The following is a 16184-nucleotide window of genomic DNA, read 5'->3' as shown; positions in this document are numbered from 1 at the left end:
TTTTTCAAAAGGATAACAAATGGGAGGAAAAAGTTAATGATAATGATAATGGCGGCTATTTGAAAGGACCTTTAATGGATTAGGGTCGGATTGATTATTTTCATAATGAATTATTATTTTACAAAGCTTGTTTTTACAAAGAGTAAAGTAAGCTTGTTATATTATCATTATATTATGTACATATTTTTAGAATCTTACACCTGCGTCTAAACATGAAAACATCAACTTTCCCGCTTCAAATCTCTTAAAATGAAATCAACCTGAAGAGCCTCCTGAGTTTCTCAATGACATTATTTGCCAATGAGCCTGAAGGGCCCCAATGCAAAAAGGTAGCAAAAATCCAAACTAAAATCAAACGTAAAATAGTAATAAAAATGTATACCTATTGATGGCGTAACACATGTAAAGATTATAAAAATGAATTTTTATTGTTGACCAAAGAACATCAGCAGGGCAACTGTTGCCCTGTCCCCAAATTTTCCCTCATGGCGAATTTTTAAAATCAAAAATTGACGATTATGCAAAAATACGAAACATCTTTATAGCCGGGAAAGAGGGAGGCTGAGGTAGCGCACACATGATTTGGATTCGGTCCTGAGTATGACATTTGTTTTATGCCTCCTTCAGGTTGCGGCAGCATAAAACCGCAAAAGAAATCCGCAACAGAAGGCAACCTCGAAAAGCCAACCTGAATTTGGCCTAAAACACATAAGCGAAGCGAAACTGCCACGCGATAAAAGTTAAATATGCAAAGATGAAAATCTATAATTTTTTATTAGCCCTGATTCCCGGCAAGTGCGTCCTTATGCGGCTTTTCCTTTTATGCCGCACTGGCTAATTTGCCCTTTTGGCCCAATTTGTTGCGGTTCCTTCCACGACGCCACGGGAATTTTTGCGAAATTTTTACGATTTGCGATTTGCACGAATTATGCCAATGTTCTTGCATACTTTTTTTATAGTTTTACAATATGGCGTCACAGTTGCGGTATCAACATTGCATTTTCTCGTATTTCTTATTCAATTAGGGTTATACTTGGCAGGTTAAGGTACGTTTAATACGTTTAAAAAAGGAAATGTAGCTTAAAAAGTCTTAAAATTGACATTTCTATACTGTCAAGCATTAAATAATTCTAAAGAAATTAGCAACTTCTATATATGCATAAGGAGACACAAATTATAAAATGAAATAAGTTATTATATTTTCCACTTATCAGAATCTGCTAAGCAAACAACACAAAATTATTAAATTTTTAATTTAATTTGAAATTTTTTACAATTGATTTGTTCACGACCACGTTCCACTATCCATATCTTATCAGCACTTGGATCGACAACAGGTCATGCAAGCACAACAGCAGGATCGCCCGAGATCGGGCGCCAGCCATGAGAACCAGGAAGGATCCAGACAGGACTCACACCACGGACCAGAGCAGGTTTCGGGGAATATCCCACAGCAGGAGGATAAGCATCCGGCACAACCACTCGAGCACGACCCACATGGTCCGCGGCAGGATCCGGACTTGCAACAGGATCCGGATGTGCAGCAGGATCTGGAACTACAGCGAGGTGGGGGAGTGCAGAAGGTTGCACAGCGAGCTCCGGGCTTTCGACAAGATCTGGTTGCATCGGTCTTACAACGGGAACTAGAAACTGGAACTCGACATCCAAACCGTTGAACTTGCATGCACATGGTCCACGGATATTTGAGACTCGTTGGTGGAAGTGTTACAGTGGAGCTTAGACACAATTTTATTTAATCAAAAAGATACCCCGAAGAAACTGTATATTTTCCCCTTATATATTCATCGCTGATTCTTCATGCCTAAGTGGTTATAAACTTATATAATCGGAAGATTTTTGGCAGATTATGAAGTTCATGACTTACATGAAAATACACAAACGAAAATAGATAGCTTCGCCGGGTTTTCGGAACACTTTCGCAACGATAAGTTGATGGTGAGCTTAAATATATTTATAAATTAGTAAACGAAATTAAAATACTGAAACACAAAGTTGGAAATAATACTTTATTTCATAATATTAAACGAAATCATTCAACTGATGATCGTTAAAAATCATTTAATATTTTAAAAATACTGTCATGTTGTATGCCATATTTGTGACTCCTAAAACGGGTTATATCTCACTTTCCCTGACTTTACAACCCTCCAATGGAAGACCACTTTAGTTAATGGTAAAGCGCATAAATGAAATCATAAATAAAAGTCGCAACTTTGATTTACTTGCGTTGACAACAGCACAACATTAAATTAAGTGCAGTAAACCGACCAAAAAAGCAAGGAGGATGAAGTCAAAGCTGGAGAAGCCCAGTGGATAACCCCATGGTACCCTTATCTTGGGTCTAACGAAGCGTGAATTAATTGGGATGGGTAAGTGGGAATTGCGCATTAGCCTCGCCTGCCGGTGGATGCAACCAAAGCGAAAGCACACAGATACCCAGGATACGCAACATTCCAAAGACGACAGGGAACAGGACAAACAAGGAATCGAAACTAGCCTTTCTAGCTGGAAATCGAATCTCTCACTGCAAGTGGGAGGAGATCAAATAGAACCAACTAATGAATCCACACGACAATAAGAGCATCAGTTTGCTACATTTCAGGCACTACGCAGAAGACCAAATGGGTCATGAAGAGGTATGTAATATTTAATAATATTACTGAGGAACATTTAAAATTAAAGCCTATTAGCAATCTTTTTTCCCGCATATTCATTTAAGTTTATAGCACTAAAAATGTAGGAAAATTGCTTGCAGTTGGAACATTAAATTGGCATTCAGTGCGGCCCATAAACGTTGGCAATTAAAATCTTATTTTCGCTTATTACACTTTCACAGGTGTGTGCCACATCCCAACCCCTCACTGCATCACGCCAATAAACACGTCTAAAAATTTTAGCCAAAGAATTTGTCGCCTGGCTCAGGCCACCTGTTCCCCTACAAAAAATGTGTTTCTTTTCTTTTTTTCCGTTTTGGGTAATTGAATCATTTTAGCGCCATTTATTTTGTTCAGGATTGCGCAGGTTTTTTGGAATGGAAGGAGTCGAGGTTGCTTTCAGTACGCGTGACATTTGTTAAACAATTTCTATTTCGAAAATGAAACAAGCGCGAATGCTCGCGGATGGGAGGAACATAAATAATAATGCGTTAAATTTATGCGCTGATTAATGCGGAGCAGTCAATCTCCACCAGCTTTTGAAACAGAGGACGGAGGATTTCACCACCCACTTGGCCAAGTGCTCAGGTGTGACCAGTTCGGAGGCGGGGAAATGAATTCTCCAGTTCATATGAAAACTCGATTGAGCGCGTAAATCTGAATTTATTAGAATAAATTAGAATAGAATTAAAATCTAAGAGGATATTTTTTCAAGACAAAATCCCAAATATCTTCAACACGAGAATTTTCCAAAAGAGTTTCATAACTTTTTCATTGTTAATTTTTGAAAAGAAGCAAAATTTGTATTATCATAGTAACTCTGTTTATATCGTTTGTGGTTACCGAATAGCCTCCAATAGAATTATTTTTCCACACAATGAGACCATAAACCAAATCCCATCGAATTAATTGAATGAGATCCACTCCCACCACCCAGCGTGCAACCCACTTTCCCTTAGTGCAAAATACGTGGGCATTTAGCGAAACGTTTATTTCATTATTACGCCTAGGGTAACCCGTCGAGGAAGACCCAAAACACAGAAAGTCAAATTGAAAAAGTCAAAAAGTTGTATTCCCCCGTTTGCCCTGCTAAACGAAGGACATCCAAGGGGGTGGCGAATAGTGGTGGCCACCACCCGAAAAATCATCGCAGGGGTGCGACATCGCATCATCGTCGAACTAAAAACCGGAACGGAAGCAGCAACCGAACAACAAGAAGGATTTCCGGCCTCCACCACCACTGAAACTCCGCAGGATAAAAGGCTAACACTTGTGTCCTCCGCCCAAACAAAATCACCCCTCAAATCACATGCATAAGGTTTTTAAGTTTTGTGCTTTGTCATACAAGTGCGTGGAGGACGATCTGCAGATACAGTTGTAAAGATATGGTAACAGGCGCGTAATGCGACAGCCCTTCGCAGGATGGCTAGGATGTTTGAAATGTTTGGGGAGTCGGGCCCCGGTTCGGAAGGGTCGGTGGTTGGGGCTGGCAGAACGGTACACATGTTTGGGCGTTGGCATACGAAATCGGTTGTGGGTTACGGTATCCCAGGTTAGTAGAATACTCTAGCAAGGGCCGATCTTAATTTAGTTCGAGTGCATAAATATAAATAAATTGCAAATTTGTAACATTTTTACCCATTGATACCCTTTAATGCAAACTAATCTTTTGAATATTTTCTGAAAAGCAAGAATATTATAAAGTCAAAATATACATTATTTAAAAATCATTATAAATTTAATGATACATATAATCTATGATATTTTAATATTCTAAGGAAATTTGAAACTGCTCAACCCACCCATCCCATGCACCTCCCTTTTTGTTTCAGCTGCCCCGTAAGCCCTCAATTACCTCACCTCCTTACCATATTATGTGAACCATTTCTGTTGACATTGCCGCCTTGTTTACACGAATTTTGCGCCAAACAGTCACACCGTCGAATGTTTAGATATCATTTTGCGCGAACGAAGGTCGGAAATGAGAATGAGGCAACGCCAACTAAATGCTGAGTAAATAGTTGCCGGGGTAATTGGGACAGAGCTACAAGGAACATTTATTTACCATCCGATATGATATTTGCACAATGCTGGTAGGAGGGACTGAAATCAATGCAGCAGTTCATTGAGACCTTGAGGAGAAATTTAATTAAAGAACAGGTGACAATGCCAACAGGGCGGTGCTGAGTTTCCTTCATTGGGCATCATAAATCAAAGTTCCAAGTGGAAAGAAATTAAGGAAGGAGGGTAAGTTGGAGCCCAACGGCTGCTGCAAGTGTCAGCAACATGTGGCCAAAAGCAGAAAAAATGCAGAAAAATAAAATGAAAAAATATGGAAAATAAACCAAAAATAAAAAAAGCAATGCGCAGTAATCAAAAAATGTCGCGGACTTCTCCTCGTCTTTTTTCACTTTTGACATGGTCAAGTTTAATTGAAAAAATAATACAACAAAATTTGCTATAAAAAGAAGGCAACTTTTAACCTCTGCAGCTGCTGCAAAAGCTCATAATTAGAAAATCCACTGAGGAAGGAAACAGCAAGCAAGTGAAATTAATTTATTCTTATTTTTTCTATACTTTTAATTGAAATTTTCTTCGTTTTTTACCACCTCCCCTTGTCCACTGCATATAATTTTAATAACCGGAAGCAGGAAGATGGCCAAAGGATGCGACGGTAATTGCCGTAGGAAAAGGATGATAAGCAAATGTGGAAGCCTGAAGCACGCTTACCTCTCTCTTCACAAAGAAAAGGGTTATATTTTCCGACCTTTTATTAACAAATTTTACTTTGCCCACGCCGCACGTTATGCTATAATTAATAATCAGGCTGCATGGGCACTAAAAATGCTGCACGAAGTTGATTAAATTTGATACAGTTCATGGAGCATTTGCAACGATATGAGTGTCGCTGCTTTGGGTTAAATATTGGCTGAAAAGGGTTAAATTTGTGGTTGGCTTTTGATGACATTAATGACCGAGATTTTGCTATTAATTGGGGTTCAGAAAAAATGTTGTGGTAAACCGACCAGATTATAAAAAACTTATTGATTATTATTTCGGAAATAAAAAACCTAATTTAAAAATGTAATTTAAAATAGGAGAAATATTTAGTCGAGTTACTTACTGAGATTATGAAGTGTTAACTCAAGGCAGAATGTGAATAAAATTTTTAAATTAACAATTTATAATTCAGTCTAAAAATGTGGAATTAAGATTGGGCGTGAAACAAACTTAAGGGTTTCCAAAATCTCTTTCACTTACTTATTTATAACTTTTACTCAACAGGTGCTGTATGTACAAACTTTCATTAAAATATTCGAAAAGCCTTGTGGTTTCAAAATAATTGCTTAATATCTTAGTTCTCAATAACAAAATATTAAATATTCTAGTATCTGGTAATTAAAGAAAGTGGAAAAAATCTCTTGAATATGATATAAATATTTTTTTACTTATAACATTTTTGCACTTTGCACGGTAGCTTAATTAACCCCTTCTCCTATGAATTCGCTTTGGCGGTAACACACAGCGAAATGACAAGCTCGACACAGAATGAATCCATTTCCGGAGAATGGTTCATGTCCCGACTAAATGACACAGTTTAAGGCGAAAATAGCTCCACCTATCGGCAGCCATCAAATTATCCTAAAATTTATTTTTATGCATAGTTTATTTAAAAGATTATTCATCTACTTATTGCTTATCTACTAGTTAGAGCCTAAAATGGTGTTTTAGTATTGATAAGATAGTGTTTGAAACATGTTTGTATTTGCCAGCAAAGAGATATAAAATATTTTGTAACAGAAATGCACAAAATGTTTAGCATTAATAATATTCTTAGGAATCTGGTTTATTTTCATTTTTTTGCATAACATCACGTGCCAATTTCAGCTCCGCCAGCAGAGCCTTTATTTGGGCGCGATCAATGTTAAGAACATGGGTGGTATCCTTCGGTAGGCCATCGACCAGTTCTTGCGAGATCTTAAGTTCCAAGGTGGCGTAGTTTGGAGGCGTTTGCCCGGGCGTAGATATGTCTCGAACGCTTGTCAGTTCGTTAACTAAAGTAAATATAAAATTTAAGAAAGTAAATGCATGACTAGACTTAATATGTTTTTAGACAACTCACTCCTGAAAGATTTGTTTATAAGTGTTTGCCTTATGGCGGCGGAATGCTTTTGGAGGACTCTGCACATGGCGGCGGCATGGTCCTTGGGCAGTCCCAGTTGTTGGATCTCCTCGCCAAAAATGCTTTCGCTGCAGCTATAGCGAGCTGCGCTGGTCAGCATAAAATTAATGCATGCCACGGCGGTTTTTCCCTCATTAGTTAAAGTGGATGTGAGCGACTTTATTTGAGCTTCCTAAAAGTAGAGAGCTGTAATATTAAAGCGTTCAAACAAATAATTACAAACCTCAAATGTCTCTCCACAAATTCGTTGTGCCACTAAATCGCTAAGTTGTTCCAAGTTTTCAATGCTTAAGTTCGAGAGTGTTGATATGATCTCAGCTAAGACCCAATCGGGACAATCGCCTTCGCCACAGAAGCGGAATTTCTGTAAAGGGCAAACCAAATGTCGGTAATCAAGAAGGTAGGTAATTCAAAAAACAGAAAATAATCTAAGTTCATTCTACATTTCGTACTATAGCGCACGCCCACAGCAAAGTTAACCCATCACGTTTTTGAGTAAATTAAAGACCAGAACACGTCAACAAGTGGGTTTCAACCAAATGAAGAGCTCTTAAGAACAACAGAAAGCAAGGGGCTTCGCAACTGAAAATACCCTGGGAAATCGACTAAACGCTGAGAAACTATTACAAAATAAGGTTTGTCATTTTTATACTTAATATGATACAAAATTGTTTAACTGCCCTGATTGTGTCTTAGCAAAATAAAAATTTATACATATATCAAAAACTAAAAGTACCCAAGTAAAAAAGGAACAAGTCTGACAATGTTAATAAGTAATAGGATATAATATAGAGGAATTCATTTAAAAAAGGCCTGGGCAATGCCTCTCGAATTTCTTAGAAAAGTACAAGCTATCTAAGCAAATTTGGGTCAAACATGAATTTCCTAATCATACCCTATAGGGATAGCATTTCATAGGTCCCAAGAACTCCCACGACAGCAACAAATTCGCGTCGAGGAAAAGAAAAGTGGACGATATTTGCATATGATTAATTTCATACGCTTCCCTGCTAATCAGCGAGCAATTTGTACAAGTGGCGAGCGGAGAAAAGGGGTTGCACTGTTTCGTGGGTCGGGCATTTTCCGGCTGCGAGTTTTCCCCCCCACACATATAAAGAAGGAGCGTTTGGGGAGCTCGTCTCAGTTTCAAGTGCACGTCACGTTTATCTCTGGGCAGGATTAATAAACTCGAGTTCGGAAGGGAAGAGCGAGTTAAGCGTGAAAATTTATGACACTTGTTGCCATTGTCTGAAGGGAAAACGGAAAAGTGTGTGGAAAACGTAGAGACGCTTATTAATACGCACTCGTATTTATTTAGCGACGTGTGTAACGGCTTAGAAAATGCGAACGACAAACGTTTTATAATTATTTTATGGACTTCAAAGTTGCTGGCTGGTGGGTGCTGGTGGTGGTGGTTTTGGTGGTGGGCTTACGGATCGAGTGGCTATATAAGCAGGGCTGCAGGGCGCCAAACAACGCAGTTGGCCGAGAGGATTAAGACGGCTAAAACCGCTGGAGAAGATGGCAAAGATAGTCCTGTGTATGGTGCTCCTGGCCTTCGGCCGTCAAGTCTATGGAGCCAGCCTGGCGCCGGCACCGATTTCTGGCCAGGATCCCGAGTTGGCAACCTGTGAGCTGCAGCTCTCCAAGTACCGCAAGTTCATCCTCCAGGCAATCCTGAGCTTCGAGGATGTCTGCGACGCGTACAGCTCCAGGCCCGGTGGCCAGGATGCGGACTCGGAGGTATGGCTCTTCCGGCACTACGCCCCACCACCCACATCCCAGCGTGGCGAGATCTGGGCCTTCTTCCGCCTGCTAATGGCCCAGTTCGGTGACGCGGATTTCTCGCCCATCATTCGGGATGCGGTGATCGAAAGGTGCCGCATCAAGTCCCAGCTGCAGCGTGACGAGAAGCGCAACTCCGTGGTGCTGGGCAAGAAGCAGCGGTTCCACTCGTGGGGCGGCAAAAGGTCACCGGAACCACCGATCCTGCCGGACTACTAATTCCGGAGATTCCACTCCCATCGTTTTCCCCTTCAAAGTGTATGAACAGCCAAAGTTGAAGTCCTCTAATTAATATCAGTGTCTAAATAAACCCGATGATTGCAAACCGAGAAGCGGCAAAATGGGTGTTTTATTTGGTTAAATTGGAAAATAGCTCACCATTTTAGTGCTGTCTTTATTTGTTTGGGATTTTCTAATCTAAATATTTAATTTTTGCTTGCTGAAGCTATCGACAACTAATGTTTTTGTAATCGGAAGGCATTATTGGTCCACAGCTATCGGTGACTATCGATATTCAATATCAGAAATTGTTATTTATTTTCAGGGCTCAAATCAAAATTATCCTATTATTTCTATCTAAAATTTACTTAAATGATTTTTAATAAGTTGTAGGAAAGAGGAAGACTTTAAATATAATTGGCTACACTTAGGCAAGCGTTGCCAGACAGTTTATAAAACTTGACATTACATTTTACATGTATATTTTGAATTGTCTTTTTTATGGGCGCCAACGCAACGGGACTTTGAATTTTGTTGGATTTGTTGACAATGCCAAGTTATATTTTTAGGTTTTAGATTTATTTGAGATAACTATCTTTGTTAATTTAACTATATTATTGTTTGTATTCCTTATTAGTAAGTAATGGGTAATTATTAGGTACTGAATGACTGAACTTAAAATATCATTTATGCAGTCATATTCCATTTCTTCTGTCTTTTAAATGGAATGCCATAATGCCTTCATATTTTTTTTATGCCAACACTTTGTCTGTCATTGTCCATTACCTAAGCAAATGTTTGGCGCTCATCAGGCGATAGGGAACTGAACGCCCACCAAAACACACCCCTTTGAACCCATGTCGGACCCACCTGCACCGCCCTATCGCCACGATTGAAACCTTGCCGATCCCGACAGTTTTTGGAGCAACATTCGAGACCTTCTTCTAGTAGCCAGAGTCCGGCGGGGATTGTAATCCCAGATTGGAGGTGGGCACAACAAACCCATAAACCTTGTCTATTTATACAAACTAGGCGCAAAAGGGGCGTGTGGGTTTGTGCAGGCGGCAATAATTATAATTATCTCATCTGTCTCGATGCTCTGGGCTTTTTGCCAGAGCTGGACACGCTGAAAACAAATGTTAACTAATCGCACCCGGCCTGCCCAGAAATCTAAATTCGAAATCATTAAATTGACTGATAGTGGTTCACTATACTATATGCCCGGGAATCCAATCCACAACGTGTGCGACTTTTTCCAGCCTGTTTGACAGCGGCGCCAACGCTAGACTTGAATCCCGATTAGGGCCTAGAAACCTGGGCTCGACAAATCTTGGGGATTTTGCTGGGCTAATGCGATTATGGGCTCTGATTAGGTGGGCGTGATATTGCTGTAGTTCAATAACAAAATCCGGAAGGCAAAGTACCATCTAAAAATATACATCGGGATTCTGTAAGGCACATCTATTTAAAGCCATCGATCGGTCATCTGCTGACCCCCCAAGCGGAACTAGGCCCGATCACTCAATCGATCAGTTGATCACTTGATCAGTCGATTAGCAGGTGCTACAGGTATGCAACTTACCTCATGCCAAAATTAAGACGTAGTCCGATGTTTGTTAATCGTGTCTTATCTCATGTTTCAAATTTTATGGCATAATTTAAAAATATTTAATGTTTGTCAGGATTATACCACCAACATAACATATGTAGATTGCCAGAGTGTATAAGCAAAAGTAACATTTCGCCAATTTGGGAATAAATAATTATTTAATTGCAAAATTTTTTAAATAAATCTTAAATCTTATCTATAAAGCAGTTTTGTATTCCTTTAAAAAAGTAAAATAAAACTAATATTATTCCGAACCAAAAATACAAAATCACTACTGAGCCCAAGCCGGACTTTCCCAACCTATGTACCTTGGTTGTACATACATATATGCATTATTCATGCTTGTTAAATTTATTAATTGACCTTCCCCCTGAGCTCACACCTCTGCACCTCCCATTTGCACCATCTTCCTCAAAATCGACGAAGAAACTAGGCCATCACAGCATATAGAGCTGATAACAGACTGTCGGGCTGATTAAACCTTGTCCGGTGATTCTCGAGGAGAAACAACGAAAAGTAGAAGGAACAAAACTTTTTAATTTAGTCATTGAACTTAACATTGAAGACAAGGAGAGGTAGTGAGACGGCAAGACTTTTATTTGCTATTTTAGTTGGCCGCGCCGTTGGGTGGCAACAACAAATTAATCACCCGACATAGCGCCACAAACCAAATTTGTTCTTAATCAACGCCCGATAATAATTGCATAGAATAATATAATTCTACAAAGTAAAAGAATGCTTATAAATCTATACAATACCAATAAAAGTTAAAAAGTTAAAAGAGCTTTAGCAGAAAATTCGTGCGGAAAAATAACGACGTATTCAAAGAAGTATATTTTATAATATAACTAAATTTTAAAAAATAGAGTACGATACTAGTTATAACAATAGTTTTTAAAAACATTTAAATAAATAAAATGTTGACTTTTTCACTCTGTAGCCAGGTGTCTTTTACCAAAAATCTGTGTGGGCGCAAAAATAAATTCCCTTCAAGCAGCAAACGTTGTGGAAAATCAACTTAGTGGAAATTTTATTTTTAGGTTGTTTTTGATTAATTTACAATCCGCTTGATTAGTGGGCGTTAACTGATCAGATAAGGTTTGCAACCATTATCGCCGGAAACATTTGCTTCGCTATTTTTCCTTTTAGCCAATGCCATAATGACTTTTCAAACAACCAGTATAAAAACGTATGTCCTATCCAGGTAAAACTATAAATTACTATAACTCTTTAAAGTCGCATGTTAAGACACGTGCTTACTAAAAAAAATTACAAAAGGATCCCACATAAATAAACAAATTTGATTGACGTCAAATACTACAATATGTGAAGTTTACTATTACAACATTTAGCAATAAAAAGTGTAAAAGGTTAGCCGATAAACCCATTGAACTTTTCTGATCTCTAGGTTGGGGTGGAAAATTTTCAGAGGCATATTCCTGTTGATTATTTTGATGCGAAATATTTGTATTTTACAATCGTGTTCGCGTTGCAGTAAGTCTTTGTAATTTATATTTAAACATGAATGTATATAATTATACAAATATATGTAAGGTATATTAATGATTATCTGTGCTTAATACTCTCTTAAAGGGTATTTAAAAATGAAATAACTAAATACAACATAAAGCTATAGGCCTAATCTTTGAAAGACACATTTTGTTTAAAAAATATATCTGTATGTAATAAAAAACAATAAAATAATAATTGCAAATGCATAGTAAAATTCGTACCTATCTAAAATTCCCGTCAGTAAAAAAATCTTGAACTTCTTTAATTAAATTTCTTTATTTTCATTTAATAAATGAAAGTGTTATTCATAATATTTTTCTTATACTGATATTCGATTTGTTAAGGTATTCGAACAATCACTATTGTCCAGGTAACCTTGCATTCCTACATTTTTTATAATTATTTTTATATGTGCATGCATTGATAAGCCAAAAGGTGACCCATTTGAGACCTACGCGATGCGTTAAATATAACAAGTTAACAAATACTTTACTGATCAGTCTACCATGGAATTACTTCAATAAATATATTATTAGACATACCGAAAATGGGAAATAGCCTATATCAGATTGATATCCATTCGCATAAGAAACAACCTGGCACCATACAAACAATAAAATGAAAATAAACATTTGTAGCTTGCTGAAATTCTTCAACCAAGAAGTTTCAATGTGGGTTCAATGGCCACCCAAACGAACTACTCCTTAGAAAATGTGATAGAATAATAAATAATGGAATACCATCAGATATCATTCAAGACTGCAGACTGACCTCACTGAAAACGGAAGGTTAATTGAATCAAAATTTGTGCCAAAATCTAAAGTGCGCAGAAAAAGATTTTGTCTGAGAAATTTTGCATCTCACTGACTCATACAACGGCCATGTACGCTGTAAGCTAGTCTACGCGTTTCTAGTTGTATCTACAAGCAGCACTGTATCTGTATCTGAATCTGTGCGCACACATGCCCATCCATCTACAGATACATTTGAATCTTGCCAGTGCAACGCACGCATTTAACATTGGATGCTATGTTTGCACATACTTTTCTGCCTGACTTTTTTCTCTCTCACTTTTATTTTAATGTCGCATAAACCGGAACCATTAATAAACATTTTAGTGCAAATTGGCGGGATGGGGAAATAGTGCTCATCGGCTTATACCGTTGTCGCTGATCGCGAAGAAAGGCGGAATTGCTTATTTGTAGGTTGGCATTGCCTATTTGTTCATTAACTATTTGGGTTCCATGAGCCGGAAAATGTTTATATTAAATAGAAAATGTGATTCAACCTGTTAGAAGCAATCTGTTAAAATCAATTTTCATTAAAATATATTAGGTTTTATTAAGGGGTATTTGTTAATATTTGTTATAAAAGAAAAAACTCAATTTAGATCACGCCACTGTTTTGTGTTCGTTAATATAAATGTTTCTTTAATTGCTTATCAGGTAGCAACCCGAAAAAGTTAATCTCAGATATTATGCAAAATTATTTTATCAGCTGAGATTCAATAACACAATTTGGAACCTGTCAATTAGCTCTCGATTTCTTGTTTTTATTATTTGCAAAAATGTTGATTAAATTAGGCAGGTGTTCCTTTTGGTTAATATCAACATTTCATTGCAATTAGAAAGGTAATGAAATGCTTTAAAGAGGATCCAATAATTTAAATAGATTCTGATCTTATTTCAGTATGAAGCAATTATGTTTTGCTTGCAGAAACCTTCTGCCAACTATTAAAAAAAGTGTAAAGTCAATCTGTCCAATACTAATTACCTAATCAATCGAAAGGTATTACAAAACGCCATTGACTTGGAGGCGTACCGCAACTTACTTGCAATCCAAATACATTAGCCACAGCAAACACTCGGCTGGCCAAACTCTCGACTCTGTTTCGACAGGTGTGTTGATAAGTGGCACCTTTCTGTTTGTTTGGCGATTAACAGGGCTATAATGAAGAGGTTTCGTCTGCCTATTTTTAGGGTGTTTGGGGAGTTCTTCAACTGCTGTTTTTCGACTACCAGCCAGCCTATCAATATGCGATATCAGACGTTGTGGCGTTCGCACCTCCCGTCTGGCCAGATAATTGTACTATATAGATACCGTGGTGTATAGTGCCGAGCCCGTCTGGCGATGTCAATGGAACTATCGCCCTCCGATTACGAGTATCTGAGGCAGCCGGCGAAAACGTGATCAGTTGTGGTCGAGTTCAGATGCGGCTGCTGTTTGCGTGAAAGCTTTGGCTTTCTATATATACGCGCGTGTATATATTTGCATAATAAATCGCATAATTAAGTTTGTTTTAATGCTGATCGTCGAGTATCGATTGCAGTAGTTGCAATGGAAAATTACGCGATCGCAATGCCAGCAAAACACGCAAGAAAACGCAGCTTGGGATCTCAGATTGCCTATGACCCCGTACAAAGTGGAAAAGGATCATCGGTTGAAATGCCAATTCCTTGCTTTATTTATAGAGCAGACATATTGCGACTTTTCGATTTCCGCAGCGGAAGAGCCCCCTTTTCTTTGCTTGCCAAAAAATAAATGTCATTTGATGGTACGTACAACTTAAAAGTACGAGTATGTTGATTTATTTAACTTTCAATGAGAACCAAAAGAATTTCGGTTTATAAAAATAATAATAATAATATAATAAAGTTTCATTTCTAAGCAGCAATCAGGGGAATTGTTCCAAGAAGAATTGAAACCAAATCTATATGGAATTTCAGCAGACTTGTATGTCATATAGTAAAAATCTATATGGTCTATCAGTAGAATTATATTTTATATGAAATGTTTTCATCTTGGCCTGCTTATTAAAAGAGTTTCAAGGAATTCGCATTCATGGCTCATTTTGATTTATAAGAACGCAACAGAAAGTAAACAAATCAGGGTAGTGGGCATCGTACTATATAGCCAAATACATAGCGCAGCCTCTGGCTTCTTTCTTTATTTCGCGATCACGCTTTGATCAGGTGCTCTAGGTCAGTTACGGCATGCTGATCACTCTGCGGCGGTCTGTCTTCTGTCGCGTTCCAAAAATAAACCAGTTCTAAATTTATGATTTAAGTTTATGCTGCGCAGTTTATCAGCACTTTCGGCTGCTGATCTCTCCCTGATGGTCCTGACTTTTGTCTGCATTGATAAGGCGAAAGAATCGTACGTAAGTCGCGCGCCTTCAATCTAAATTTAAATCACCGCCAGAGGTATTTTGAAACTATGCGGTATAACATGCTATCAGGTGGTCTACACAATAACTGATAACAAAGCGCCAATGGCTAATAATGTGGTTCGACTGATATGGATTGTCGGCCAGTTTCATCAGCCGTTTTGCACGTTTTTTAGCGGTGGGTTCCGCGACGCGTGTCTCTATGTTTAATTAAGAATTATGCTTTGAGTCAGTCCGAGTTGCCTGACTTAATTTTTTTGATTGTTGTGCGAATTGTCTAGACGTTGGGTACCTTTCCACTTTGGTCGTGTGAATCTGGCGAGCGACTTGTATGTTTTCTTTTGGCTCAGGCTCACGCAGCGGGTGAATGATTTGGCATGCTGGAAATAACCAAACATTCCGTTTTTTTTTTGAAGCGTTTTAAAAAATTGAGCTTTTTTTAAAACGAAACGTGTGGAAATTTTTGAAATCGTTCATAGGTTTATAATTTTTTAAAGTTTGTTTTGATAGTTAATTATCAAATAATAACTATTATTAAAATCATTTTAACCATATAATAAACCAGATTCAGCAACCACACACACACCTTAATCGAGTGAAAAATGGAAAGTCGCCCGCATAAATTGAAAAATGTAAATGGTCCCCAACGACATCCGTTGAAACCGAGGAAACTATAAGTACAACCGCATCCCCAAGATGCATGCATGAGAAAATATGAAAATCTGCACAGAAATAGACAAGACATATTTATGTAAAAAGCGTGTGCCACTAAATTTGCCAGCGGGTGCAAACAAAGGAGGGGGTAAAATGCAATTTCAAGTGCAACCGAAGAGAGAAATCTTGCTGAATAATAGCATATAAGAGTAAAAAAGAGAGTTGTGTAATTAGGAAGCCTGAATGCACCCTGAAAAAAGGAATGAAGGCATTCCTGACTACAAGGAAGTAGAAAAGGGGTGCCAATGTAAGTGAAACCTATCTCTCAATAGTGATTAAAAGATATATCTTAATTTTTCACAAATCTAAATGTAAAGCTCT

At 38.0% G+C, this 16184-nt stretch overlaps 3 protein-coding genes across 3 annotated transcripts; 1 reads left to right on the top strand and 2 right to left on the bottom strand.

The window, feature by feature from the left end:
* Positions 1–1238: 1238 nt before the first annotated feature.
* Positions 1239–1977, bottom strand: LOC117140747 (keratin-associated protein 5-5). Its single transcript, XM_033303828.1, has 2 exons — positions 1886–1977; positions 1239–1822 (listed from the first exon to the last, which is right to left on the bottom strand). Exon 2 carries the CDS (start codon positions 1688–1690, stop codon positions 1316–1318), a length of 375 nt encoding a protein of 124 aa, XP_033159719.1. The 5' UTR covers positions 1691–1822; positions 1886–1977; the 3' UTR covers positions 1239–1315.
* Positions 1978–6418: 4441 nt separating this feature from the next.
* Positions 6419–9110, bottom strand: LOC117141233 (COMM domain-containing protein 4). The gene is made up of 4 exons (XM_033304594.1): positions 9022–9110; positions 7082–7222; positions 6799–7030; positions 6419–6730 (listed from the first exon to the last, which is right to left on the bottom strand). Exons 1-4 carry the CDS (start codon positions 9022–9024, stop codon positions 6510–6512), a joined length of 597 nt encoding a protein of 198 aa, XP_033160485.1. The 5' UTR covers positions 9025–9110; the 3' UTR covers positions 6419–6509.
* On the top strand, positions 8380–8907 carry LOC117141234 (leucokinin). Its single transcript, XM_033304596.1, has one exon. It carries the CDS (start codon positions 8380–8382, stop codon positions 8860–8862), a length of 483 nt encoding a protein of 160 aa, XP_033160487.1. The 3' UTR covers positions 8863–8907.
* Positions 9111–16184: the final 7074 nt, after the last annotated feature.

The sequence above is a fragment of the Drosophila mauritiana genome, chromosome 3L (genome assembly GCF_004382145.1).
Source record: "Drosophila mauritiana strain mau12 chromosome 3L, ASM438214v1, whole genome shotgun sequence".
Lineage (NCBI taxonomy): Eukaryota > Metazoa > Arthropoda > Insecta > Diptera > Drosophilidae > Drosophila > Drosophila mauritiana.
This window is presented reverse-complemented; position numbering and strand designations above follow the sequence as displayed.

What these genes read in the sequence shown, in the direction of transcription:
- LOC117141234 (XM_033304596.1), top strand. Translation starts at nt 8,380, where the DNA reads ATGGCAAAGATAGTCCTGTGTATGGTGCTCCTGGCCTTCGGCCGTCAA.
- LOC117141233 (XM_033304594.1), bottom strand. An exon ending in TTTGTGGAGAGACATTTGAG is followed by an intron (nt 7,031 to 7,081) that starts GTTTGTAATTAT and finishes CTCTACTTTTAG; the next exon opens with GAAGCTCAAATAAAGTCGCT. An exon ending in TATAAACAAATCTTTCAGGA is followed by an intron (nt 6,731 to 6,798) that starts GTGAGTTGTCTA and finishes TATTTACTTTAG; the next exon opens with TTAACGAACTGACAAGCGTT.
- LOC117140747 (XM_033303828.1), bottom strand. Translation starts at nt 1,690, where the DNA reads ATGTGCATGCAAGTTCAACGGTTTGGATGTCGAGTTCCAGTTTCTAGT.